Genomic DNA, 12,700 nt, shown 5'->3' on the forward strand with positions numbered 1-12,700 from the left:
TTGACGTCAGACATGCCATTTCAAATCAGAGGTTTGCTGACTCTGTATACACCGGGGCCACCAGCCCACACATGTCCAAGGCCCGAGGTTTAAGAGCAAACGCCTCGGAACTGAGAAAGACCCAGATAAGGCTGATGTCTCTGGAGCATGTGCTTGGCCTCTTCTCAAGGAACATCTCGTCTGGCTGAGGGCACTCGGCCAGCCTGCGATCCTTCTCGGCCGTTTGAGAGGCTGAGCGGAGGAGCCGACGGTGCCGGGCAGCGGGGTAGGTGCCGGGCAGTGGGGTAAGCGGCAGAGGAAGAGCCTACCACCAGGGAAAAGACAAAGAGGCAGCAGAAACGTCTGTTCTGGGCCCGCCCGTGCCCAGCTTGTTGCCTAAAAGGCCAAATCCCAAGGACATATGATGTCCTCAAAGGAGATCTTCTAAATTGATACTCGCTCATTAAAAAAAAAAAAAAAAAAAAAAAAAAAAAGCAGCAATATAGGAAAGCACAAGGGGAACAAAAATTCCACCACTAGATCCCAGACGTTTCCTATACAAGGGGGAGGAGGGGGCAAAAGTAGGTTTAGTTTTAAGTATCTGAAAGTTTATTCTTAATTATTGTATTCTTTCCCACCCATATAAGCAACTATAAACCCGTAAAATCGACTTTTGCCCCACCCTGTAAAATTACGTAGAAAGAATTTCATAGCTGAAACCGGTTTGGCTCAGTGGATAGAGCGTCGGCCTGTGGACTGAAGGGTCCTGGGTTCGATTCGGGTCAAGGGCATGTACCTTGGTTGCGGGCACATCCCCAGTAGGGGGTGTGCAGGAGGCAACTGATGGATGTGTCTCCCTCATCTGTGTTTCTAACTCTCTCTCCCTCTCCCTTCCTCTATGTAAAAAATCAACAAAATATATTAAAAAAAAAAAAAAATTTCATAAAGATGGGATCGTCCATATTACATGTATGATGTGTTCAATTTAACTGTACCTGAATTTAAGAGAGAAAACTGAAACTGAAAGGATTGCTAAACTTCACAGAAATATTTACAGCCAGGAATTTCAATCAGTTCCTAAAAGATCCCTCTCATAGTAAGAAAAGGAGATTATGAAGCCTGGCCAGAGTGGCTCAGTGGTTGAGCGCCAACCTATGATTCAGGAGATCACTTGTTTTAGTCCTGGTCAGGGCACATGCCTGAGTGGGGGCTGGATCCACGATGTGGGAGTGCAGGAGGCAGATGATCCATGTATGTCAATCATCAATGTTTCTCTTTCTCTCTCTCTCCCTCCTTCCCTCCTATTTTCCCTTCCTCTCTAAAAATAAAAAAAATCTTATATAATAAAGAGGTAATATGCAAATTGACCCTCACACCCTCACATCACAAGATTGCTGCCCTCACATCATCACAAGATGGCCACCACAAGATGGCCACCCCCACATTGTCACAAGATGGCATGCAGGGGAGGGCAGTTGGGAGTGATCGGGCCAGTAGGGGAAGTTAGGTGTCAATCATGTCGGCAGGGAATCGGTTAGGGGCAATCAGGCAGCCAGGCAGGCAAGTGGTTAGGAGCCAGCAGTCCTGGATTGTGAGAGGGATCCCAGATTGCAGAGGGTGAAGGCTGGGCTGAGGGACACTCCCCACCCCCATCCCAGTACATGAATTTCGTGCACTGGGCCTTTATAAAGACCGGGCTCACCTCCCCAGTGTAGTCCTTCAGGACCCCCTTGTACACGTCCGTGCCATTGGGCCTGTTGATCACAACTCCTGGAGTGGGGTTCCTGAAAATCAAAGGACACAAAGTCTGACATGTCTCTGAAACCTCTCTCTAAAACGATGCCCGTACACAGAAAGATGGTAACTGACTGTCTGTCGAAGACACTGCTCATTGCCCAACAGTCACCAAGTGTAATGGTTTTAGCAGCTTGGGGATGCCGATCATCCCGTTTTCAATGCTTCGAAAGCGCCAGCCCCAAACCACTTTCAGCACCCGCCGCCCATGTCCCTGCCACTGCCAGGGTGCCCCACGCTTCGTTCAAAGCTCTACAAGGAGCGGCCCTGTGAGAGTCCACCTGCGAGTCTGTTTATCCTAATGGCAGGCCCCTGGTATAAGGACGCCACCCACGAGGGCACCGCATACTCACTCTTCTGAGGTGGCGATGTCATCGTACATCATCACCACGATCTGCTCGTCGGGAATCCCATTGCGGTGGACGATCTGGTAGGCGTGGCACGCGTCTGCCTGGGAGACACGATTTCAGCAAGCCTTAGGTTTTGCCCAGAAGGAGGCCAGGTTTGGAGTTTTAATGAGCAACACGTTCTTTCTCCAGGAAGGCATGCCGGGGGTCCTTCCCTATTGGTCAGGTCTTTAAATTATTTTAGAACATAAACATTTATATTTTTGCACCCAATTTTTAAAAATCTCACTCCGCCCCATTATCCAAGCTCTTATTCATCAGGCAGTTAACATATATGTGGTCTATACATGCACTCTTATTATCTAAGCTCTTATTCATCAGGCAGTAAATATATATGTTGTCTATGCACGCACGCACGCATGCACAAACCACACCTTTGCATCCACAGGTAACAGCAGCCTTTAAAAGAAAATCAGCATTATGTCAGATTTAACTCATCCTTACAATGATAGTAGAAGTGAGAAGACACACCCACCAACTCACCTATTATTTATTACTCCTGCCTGAACATAACCTCATTAAAAAACTCATTAAAAAACAAAAATTTACAGAGTGAATAAAAAACAAAATCAGTGTTCACACACTCCAAATTACTACAAGAGACTGCTGAGGGAAATTCTTGAATTTCCCTTGTCAAGATCTAGACAAACAGGCATTTCATATTCATGGATCAGAAGACTTAGCACTAGGAAACTTTTTTTAAAAGATCAGCAGGTTTTTGCAGAAATTGACAGGATGAACCTGAAACTCGTATAAAATTGCAAAAGACCTAGAATAGACAACTTTTGAAAAAGAACAGCGCTGTAGGACTTTCACTTCCTGATTTCAAAACTATTCCGGGGAAAGAACAGTCTTTCAACAAATGGCGCTGAGACTATTTGGATATCCACATGAAAAAAGATGAATTTAGGCCCTCATTTCAATCTCAACACGAAAATTAGGTCAAAATGGATCATAGACTTACGTAAGGGCTAAAACAAAAATATTGGGAGATGACAGAAAATCTTTGGAACCTTGAGTTACAACTGCAAAGATGTTACAGATATATCACCAAAAGTCTGGTCTATAAAAGAAAAAATTGTCTAAATTGGACATCATTAAAATGACAAACCTTCAAAAGACACCATTAAGAAAATGAGAAGACAAGCAACTGAGTAAGAGAAAATATTTGCAAAACACATTATGTAACAGGACTTGTCAGAATTTGCAAACTCTTGTTCTTTAATAAGATTAAGATTATCCACCTAGGGGGAAAAAAAAGATTTGAGTAAAGATCACTTAAGAAGATACACAACACTCACTCCCAGGCCCGGTAGAGGCAGCCAAAAACAGCGGATTATGTGGTAGCTCCAGACAGGTAGCCCAAGGCTGGTTACAGGCAGCATCTCACACCAGCCTGCACCGGAATCCTACCCAAGTGGACCAGAACCAGCACAATCAGTGGTGGGCTTCAGACCACAACAGAAGTTGGCCCAACTAACCACACAGGTGGCACACCCAAAGAGAGATCCTGGCAGGCTCCAGACCTTGCTGGAAACAACTCCTCCTAGGGCGGCGCCCACACAGTGGCTCATACAACATGTGATGGAGGCCTGTTCTTATAGTCAGCCAGACTGATGGTCAACCCCACCCACGAACAGGCCAACAGCATCCAAGACTCAACTACAGCAGGAGGGAGCACATAACCCACAAAACAGACCTTCCTGGGCATGGAGCTCAGGTGATCTGGAAAATTGCGCCACTGAGCCCCACAAGACACCTGGAACAGAAAACCACCATAACAAGTTTGGGAGTCATAGAAGATCTACCCGATACACAGAGACAAACGCAAAAAAACAGACAAAATGGGAGACAAATAAACACGTCCCAAATGAAAAAACAAAACAGGAGAAGTCCCCAGAAAAAGAATTAAATGAAATAGAGGCAAACAAGATATCAGATGCAAAGTTCAAAACCATGGTTATAAGGGTTCTCAAGGACTTAGGAGAAGGATCTCACTGAGAACTGAGAGATAGTAAACGTGAAGAAGGTCATAGAAACCATTTTTTAAAAGTCAGAAATGAAGAACACAATATCTAAAATGAAGAATATACTAGAAGGAATGGGCAGCAGGTTAGATGAAACAGAGGATTGAATCAGCAATTTAGAGGACAAGATAACAGAAAACACCTAAGCAGCAAAAGAACAAACAAACAAACAAAATTTTAAAAATGAGGAAAGTCTAAGGGACATCAGGCTTAACAACATCCATGTCATAGACATATCAGAAGAGAGAGCGAGCAAGGGGTCAAGAATATGTTTGAAGAAATAATGGCTGAAAACTTCCCTAACCTGATGAAGGAAAAAGGGACACACAGTCCAGGAAGCCCAGAAATCTCAAACAAGATGAATCCAAAGAGGCCCACACCAAGACACATCATAATTAAAATGGCAAAGGTTAAAGATAAAGTACCTTAAGAGCAGCAAGAGAAAGACGGTTACTTATAAGGGAACAACCATGAGGCTGCCAACTGATTTCCCAACAGAAACACTTCAGGCCAGAAGGGATTGGTGTGAAATATTTCAAAATAATTTTATTAACCAATATAACTCCAATAAATTCAATTTAAAAAAAAGATACGTGAATGGCTAATAAGCATACAAAATGATCCCAATATCATTAATTACTAGGGAAATGCAAATTAAAACTACATTGTGCCCTTGCCAGTGTCCCACAGTTGAAGAGGTTGTCCCATGCACTAGAAGGTCGTGGGTTCAATTCCCAGTCAGGGAACATGCCTAGGTTGCAGGTTCGATCCCCAGTCAGGGCTATGTCTGGGGTCAACTGATCAATGTATATCTCTGCACATCAATTTTTCTCTTTTCCTCTCCCTCCCCCATCTCTAAGATTAATTAAAATATACAGTATATATGCCACAATGAGATACCAGTTCATAGCTAGACAAACAAAACTAGTGTTAGAGAGAATGTGGAGAAACTAGAACCTCCATTCACTGTTGAGGGAATATAAAATGATGCAGCCACTTTGGAAAACAGTTTAACAGTATCTTAAAAAGTTATACATAAATCTGCCATATGACCCAGCAAATCTACTCTACTGTATCTGCCCCCAAAAAACAAAAACATTAATCCACACAAATGTTCTTGGCAGCATTGTTCGTAAGAGGCAAGAAATGAAAATAACCCATATGTCTGCCAACTGGTAAATGGACTGACAGAATGTAGTCTATCCACACGATTTAACATACTCTGGCAATGAAAACGAAGTCCTGACACATGCTACAACACAGATAAACCTCACAAACACCACGCTAACAGAAACCACACACAAAAGACTGCATGTTGTATAGCTCCATGTACATGCAATGTTCAGAAATGGCAAATCTGTGGAGACAGAAAGTAGGTTAGCAGTAGCTGTGGGTAGGGACTGCCAATAGGTGTGAGGGGTCTTACTGGGAAGATGGAAACATCCTAAAACTAATTTATGATGATGTTTGCACAACTTGGCAAATTTACTTAAAAAAAATCATTGAGCGTGCACCTGGAATGGATGAATTACATGTGATGTGTGAAACATTTACCTAATAATAAACATGTAAATTGACCATACCTCTGCTATGCCACCAGCCAATCAGAGTGATATGCAAATTAACCCACCAATGACGACAGTTAATTTGCATACACAGGCGTGGAGTGGCGAGGGTGGTGTGCCCCCCCCCCCCCCCCGCCAGGATGCAGGCATTCTGCCCACCCCTAGTCTCTCAGAGTCTCTGGGCAGCATAGGAAGGCGGGGCCAGAGTGGAAGGGGCTGGGCCGGAGTGAAAAGGCAGTGCTGGCAGCCAGGGAAAGGAAAGCCCATTCTAGCACGAATCTTCGTGCATCGGGCTTCTAGTGTTTCTATAAAGTTGTATCTTTTAGAAAGAGCAGGTTCAGCATGTTCTGGGTTAGCGCTCTCCCACACTGGTTGAACTCCTCACACCGCCTTGACAGGAAGCTGTTTCCCCCCTGTAATACCCCCTCCCCCCCCCCCCCCCCCCCATTTCATGGGTGGAAACAAGCTCAGAAGGGCTCAGTGCTTCAAACCCGGGTTCCAATCCCCCATGCCTGGTGCCATCGTCCACTCCACACAGTGGTCTCAAAGGCACGTCTCATTCTCTCGTGGGTCCTTGGAGGTACTTGGTTCCCTCTAACTTGAACTCGGGGGGGGGGGGGGGGGGAGGGGGGTGGTGGTGGTGTTCTTTGTATGAGTCAAGTATTTACTGGCACTCAAAAGAAATAAAAGTAGGGTGAAACCAATAAAAAAAATGTGGAAATGATGTTGAAGGCTACTTGACTCACTTCCCTTGAACATATCTGTCCTATATGAATTTTCCCCCTTAAAACAGAAGGGCCATGTGAGGTAACATTTGAGGGGAGGGCATTGAGCAAGACTTGACCCTTGGGACTGCTGAGCAGAGATCACTGTGGTCAGCATGCCTCAGCGCTCGCACTGGGAGTTCCGATGGGCGTGCTGATGCATCCCGAGACTGCCTGCTGCAGCTCTGGCCAGCCCCTGTCTGCTCCTGCTGCCTCCACCTCGGGCCAACTGTCAGCTACATGGACAACCTGCTTGGAACAAAGACCAATGCAGCTGGCACGCTCTGGTCTCAGTCACTGTGAAGGGGTTCCCCCGGTCTGCTCATCCTTGTACTGTTGCTATTTGGCTCTGTTGACTAATCAGCAGTCGGCAAACGGATTAGTCAACAGAGCCAAATAGCAACAGTACAATGATTGACATTTCTTTATGTGGCTCTCGAGCCACAGTTTGCCGACCACAGTGCTAAGTGAAAAGCTAGACACAGAAGACTACATATTGTCTGAAAAGCTAGACACACAAGACTACATATTGTCTGAAAAGCTAGACACACAAGACTATATATTGTCTGATTCCATTTATAAGAAGTTTCCAGAGGAGGCAAAACAAGAAAGACAGAGCAGATCCATGGTTACAAGGGTTTGGGAAGAAACAGGGAGGACTGACTGCAAAGGGCACCAGGGAACTTTCTAGAATGATGGGAATTGTCCTAAAACTAGACTGTGGCGAGGCTTGCACCACTGACTTTACTAACAATCACTTAGCTGTGCAATTCTCACAGGTGACTTACGACGTGTATTAGTAAACTTATGCCTCGTGAAGCTGTTTTTAAAAGGGGATAATGGGCCGAAACCGGTTTGGCTCAGTGGATAGAGCGTCGGCCTGCGGACTGAAGGGTCCTGGGTTCGATTCCGGTCAAGGGCATGTACCTTGGTTGCGGGCACCAGTGGGGGGTGTGCAAGAGGCAGCTGATTGATGATTCTCTCTCATCGATGTTTCTAACTCTCTATCTCTCTCTCTTCCTCTCTGTAAAAAATCAATAAAATATATTTAAAATAAATAAATAAATAAAAGGGGATAATGAGGCACGTGCACCCTTTCTTCTGATAACACCTGGCTCTCCTCCAATTCCTGATAACAAAGAACTTCACCTTCAACCTACATCAACCCCCACCCCCACCGCCATTCCCAGGCCTCAGATCTTCCTTCTCCACAGGCTAAACCTCGGTCCTGAAAGAAACCCACCTCCAGCCCCATTGCTCCCCAGGACCTACGTCCACAAGCCTGTCAGAGGAGACTGTACCGCCCTCATCTCGGGCTGCCTGCCCTTCGGCCCTCTCCCTCTCACCTCCACTCACTGGAGCTGGCTTACGCCCCACCACTGCGGTCATCCTCCATCCCCAGGCCTTACCCTCCCCACTCTCAGAATGTCGCTCAGGAGCCCCAGCCAAAAATGGAAATCCAGTTCGGTTAAGACAAAGCACAGAAAAGCACTTAGCAATGACTTAATTGTGCCTGGTGTGCAATTAAGAAATTTGTGATAAGGAGTGCTGTCTTAATCCAAGGAAAGTGTATGTCTTTATAAAATGTATGTAAAGGTCTATATAGGTTCTACAGGGAAAGTTCTTTCAGATGCTTTTTTTTTCAATAGAGAGAGGAAGGGAGAGGGAGAGGGAGATAGAAACATCAATGACAGGAGAGAATCATTGATCAGCTGCCTCCTGCACACCCCACACCTAGGATCAAGCTCACAACCCTGGCAAATGCCCCAACCACTGAGCCATGCCGGCCAGCCTCAAATGTTCTTAATGATTAGCCTCCAAATTCAAGAAAGCAAATATCTGCCGAGACCGGTTTGGCTCAATGGATAGAGCGTCGGCTTGGGGACTGAAGGGTCTCGGGTTCGATTCCGGTCAAGGGCAGGTACCTTGGTTGCGGGCACATCCCCAGTAGCGGGTGTGCAAGAGACAGCTGATTGATGACTCTCTCTCATCGATGTTTCTAGCTCTCTATCTCTCTCCCTTCCTCTCTGTAAGAAATCAATAAAATATATATATAAAAAGAAAGAAAGAAAGCAAATGTTGACAGCTGGCTGGGAACGGAGTCAGGCGGGCAGGGATAGGGCCTGAGCTCAGCAATGACTCAGCACACGTGTTTCCTCTCTGCTCGGCCTCCGTGGCCTCAGCACTGTCGCCCTCTCTCATTTAGGGACAACTATTTTGGTCTGCGGCCACCTCTTTTGCCTTGCTTCCCTTTATTTCTTTTTTTCTTTTTTTTTCTTTTTTTTAAATATATTTTATTGATTTTTCGTACAGAGAGGAAGGGCGAGAGATAGAGAGTTAGAAACATCGATGAGAGAGAGTCATCGATCAGCTGCCTCTTGCACACCCCCTACTGGGGATATGCCCGCAACCAAGGTACATGCCCTTGACTGGAATCGAACCCGGGACCCTTCAGTCCCCAAGCCGATGCTCTATCCATTGAGCCAAACCGGTCTCGGCTCCCTTTATTTCTATGGTAAGTATTTACCCAGGGAAACTAGCAACACTTAAGAGGAAAAAAAAAAAAAGGTTTTCTGGGTGCGAAGGTTCATTGGATACCTACTTAATAATGTTTAACCAGTATTTTTAAAGTTGGTTGTATAAAAACCAGGGTGGCTGATGAATCAGCCTGTTCACTATCGGTGACTCCCACTGGGTGCCTCATCTTTCTAGCTTGTGGGGAGGAGGGAGGAAGTCAAGAACCGCTGACTCGGGTTGCTTCTCTGGAAATGGGTCAGGCCTGTTGTTAAGTATTAAAAGGAAAAAGGGTCATTTTGCTATGACAAGTTTCTAAGAAAGCCAGATGTCCTATTCAGCTAGCATGCAAATGTCATTCTTCAATAACCATCAATCTTAGAGCTCGCAAGAGCTTATCTAAACAACCCCGTACCCCACAGATAAGAAAACCGACACCCAGCCCTAGCTGGTTTGGCTCAGTGGATAGAGTGTCCGCCTGCAGAATTCAGGGTCCCAGGTTTGATTCTGGTCAAGAGCATGTGCTTGGGTTGCGGGCTGGATCCCAGTAGGGGGCGTGCAGGAGGCAGCCAATCAATGATTCCCTCATTGATGTTTCTATCTCTCTCTTCCTTCCTCTGGGAAATCAATAAAAATATATTTAAAAAAGGAAAGAAAATTGACACCCAGGTGGGGAGACACTGCCCAGCCATTAGGAACACAGACCAGAGGCCTGCGCTGGCCCATACAGCAGCCACTGGCCACGCACAGCGATCAGCACTACAAATGTGCCCGTCGGTATGAACCAGACACACCGTGAATACAAATGCACACTGGATTCCCACGGCTTAGCACCAAATACAAAATGTGAGGCATCTTGCTATCAACTTTTTATGTCCATTATCAGTAAAATGATAATAGTTTGGATATGCTGAGTTAAATAAAATAAGATTAATTTCACTTTTTTTAATTTTTTTTTTTTTTTTTACTTTTTAAAACTGTATCTACTAGAAAATTCACCATGGCATATGTGGCTGTCCTACTGGACAGTGCTGCTTTGGAGCTCATCGGTTTGGATCCAGGCTCGGCACTTTGTCATCTGACCACACTGGGTCAAGTGCTGACCTTTTTCCTGCCTCAGCCCACTCACTGGCAAAGAGGGAATAAGAACCGGAACTGCAGCATATAACCCACGACAGGGACTGAGTTCACTGTGTAAAAGGCTCTAGGACAGCTCAACACATACGGTCATCCAGTTTCTGAGAATTACAAAATGAAATGGCTTCTTAAATTACAACTTTACTCATTTATTTATTTTTATATTTTTATTGACTCAGAGAGGAAGGGAGAGGGAGAGAGAGAGAAACGTCAATGATGAGAAAGGTCAATGATGAGAGAGAACCACTGATCGGCTGCCTCCTGCTGGAGATTGAGCCCATAACCCAGGCATGTGCCCTTGACTGGAGTTAAACCCAGGACCCTTCAGCTCACAGGCCAACACTCTGTTGAGCCAAACCAGCAAGGGCTAAATTACAACTTTATTGAGGTATAATTCACATATCATAAAAGTCAGTCTTTAAAATATACAACGCTGTGGTCTCTAGTATATTCACAAAGTCATGCAACCATAACCACTACCTAATTCTAGAATATTTTCATCACCCCAAAAGGAGATCCTATACCCTTTAGCGACCATTCCCCATTGTCCCCTCCACCCAGACCCTGGCTACCACTGACCGATACTCTGCCTCTGTAGATTTCCCTGTTCTGGACATTGGATGTAAACGGGACCTTACAATACGTGGTCCTGTGCAACTGGCTTCTTTTATTTAGCATGTTCTTAAGGCCATCCATGCGGAGGGATCGGTACTGCGTTCCCTTCCATGACCAGTAACATCCCCTTGTGTGGACAGATCACGTTTTCTTTATCCGTCCACCAGCTGATGGGCACCTGCATTGTTTCTACTTTCTGGCTACGATGAGTAATACTGCTCTGATCTTTCAAGTACAGGTTTTTGTGAGAACATACGTGTTCCTTTCTCTTGGGTGCGTGCCTAGCAGTGGAACCGCTGGGTCATATGGTAACTCTCTGTTTAACCTTTTAAGGAACTGCCAGGCCGTTTCCCCAACCGGCTGCACCATCCTTTCGCTCTAACTTCTGCCAGGCTGACTGGTTGGAAACACCAGGAACGACGGGGAGCGGGGCAGGGAGAGCAGCAGGCAGAAGCCTGGAGGGCAGAGGCTTTGTGAGGCTTCGGCCAGACGCTTGGGCTTCAGTCCTGTCTGTACCTCAACTTCTGTGCTGCCTCAGGGAAGTCACTTCCTCTCTTTTAGTCTCAGTTTCCTTTTCTGAAACAGGAAAGTGATGGCCAGTGGGTCTCAACTAGGGACAGCTGGCAAAGACTGGGGTGGGTGATGCCCCTGGTTTCCAGTGGGCAGAGGCCCAGGACGCTGCGAACCATCCACAGGACAGACTCCCACAGAATAACCCGGTCCCACACGTCAACAGCTCCAAGGCCAAAAGCCTTGGTGACTGAGGTGACTCCACAGGGGCCATGTGGAGGAAATACAAACTGCTTTCCGAAACGATGCACCATTTTACAACCCCCAGGACTGGGAGGGTTCCCATTTCTCCACAGCCTCGCCAACACATCCCTTTGCCAGCCTAAAGCGGTGTACACAGCTTTTTAAAAGGTCTGCTCTTTTAACGACGTCCAGGGCTGTTCAGAGTGCCAGTGCCACACACAGAGAGAGGAGCCGTTTTCCTACCTGGTGCCTGTAATTATACCAGCCGTTGGAGCCTGCGACGATGACCACCCAGTGCTTGCCTCCGTCCTCCGGATCATCCTCGGGAGCAGCACCAGTTCCCAGGACCACGCTGAGCAGCATGGCGACCTCCCACAGCATTCTGCGCCGTGGCATCGCCTGCAGAAGCCTGGAAGAGGAAAGCCAAGTCAAGCCAAAAAGGAAGAACTGGGGGAGGGGGGGAGCAATGTCAAAATATGTACACAGATACTAATTTAATAATAAAAATAAAAAAAAAGTTAGAACTGCTGGCCCCTAAGAAAGTATCATAGCAGCCTTGGCCGGTTTGCTCAATGGTTAGAGTTTTGGCCCTCAGACTAAATAAGGCAGGGGTTACCAACCTTTCGGACCTCGTGGACCACCAATTGGCTACCGCTGGACTAAAGGGTCACAGATTTGATTCTGATTGACAGCACGAACCTCCACTGCAGGCTACATCCCCGGCCCTGGTCAGGGCAAGTGTGAGGGGCAACCAGTCGGGGTGTGTGTGTGTGTGTGTGTGTGTGTGTGTCTCCCTCTCCCTTCCAGTCTCTTTAAAAGTCAATGGAAAAAAAATATATTTGGGTAAAGATTAACACACAAAAAGAGAGAGAGAGAATTATAGTAAGTAGGTCATATGATAAGACCACTTAGTCATCAGACAGAACATGCTGACAGAGCAGAATTCTGTTTTTAGCTCTGCTGCCCTTTCCCCAGGCGAAGGGCTGCCCCTGTCTCCCGACCTTCACTACGAGCTGCAGTTTTGAGTACAAACTGAAGACTATGGAAAAAGCTCTTCGAGCAACCTTTGAAGTTCTGGCACAACTTGGTACAGAGCAGACAAGGTTCATCAACAAAACCCACTGCATTAGAAAAATGCCTACCAC

The 12,700-nt window shown here is 46.2% G+C and overlaps 2 protein-coding genes across 5 annotated transcripts in view; both read right to left on the reverse strand.

The window, feature by feature from the left end:
* The window catches only part of OTUB2 (OTU deubiquitinase, ubiquitin aldehyde binding 2), a 132,858-nt gene that overhangs the window by 22,262 nt on the left and 97,896 nt on the right, over positions 1–12,700 (reverse strand). The gene's annotated exons all lie outside the window — the stretch shown is intronic.
* Positions 1–12,700, reverse strand: part of LGMN (legumain) — a 31,471-nt gene that overhangs the window by 9,935 nt on the left and 8,836 nt on the right. For 3 of the 4 annotated variants that reach the window (XM_084873591.1, XM_084873594.1, XM_084873593.1), the window contains exons 2-4: positions 11,799–11,964; positions 2,127–2,224; positions 1,682–1,763 (exon numbers count right to left, since the gene is read on the reverse strand). In XM_084873591.1, the coding sequence (XP_084729717.1) occupies positions 1,682–1,763; positions 2,127–2,224; positions 11,799–11,951 (333 nt within the window). In that variant the 5' untranslated portion in view covers positions 11,952–11,964. Of the gene's footprint in view, positions 1–1,681; positions 1,764–2,126; positions 2,225–11,798; positions 11,965–12,175; positions 12,418–12,700 lie in introns of those variants that run through there. The other variant, XM_084873592.1, reaches the window with a different exon arrangement.

This window comes from Pipistrellus hanaki, assembly GCF_964339955.1.
Source record: "Pipistrellus hanaki genome assembly, chromosome: 1".
Classification (NCBI taxonomy): domain Eukaryota; kingdom Metazoa; phylum Chordata; class Mammalia; order Chiroptera; family Vespertilionidae; genus Pipistrellus; species Pipistrellus hanaki.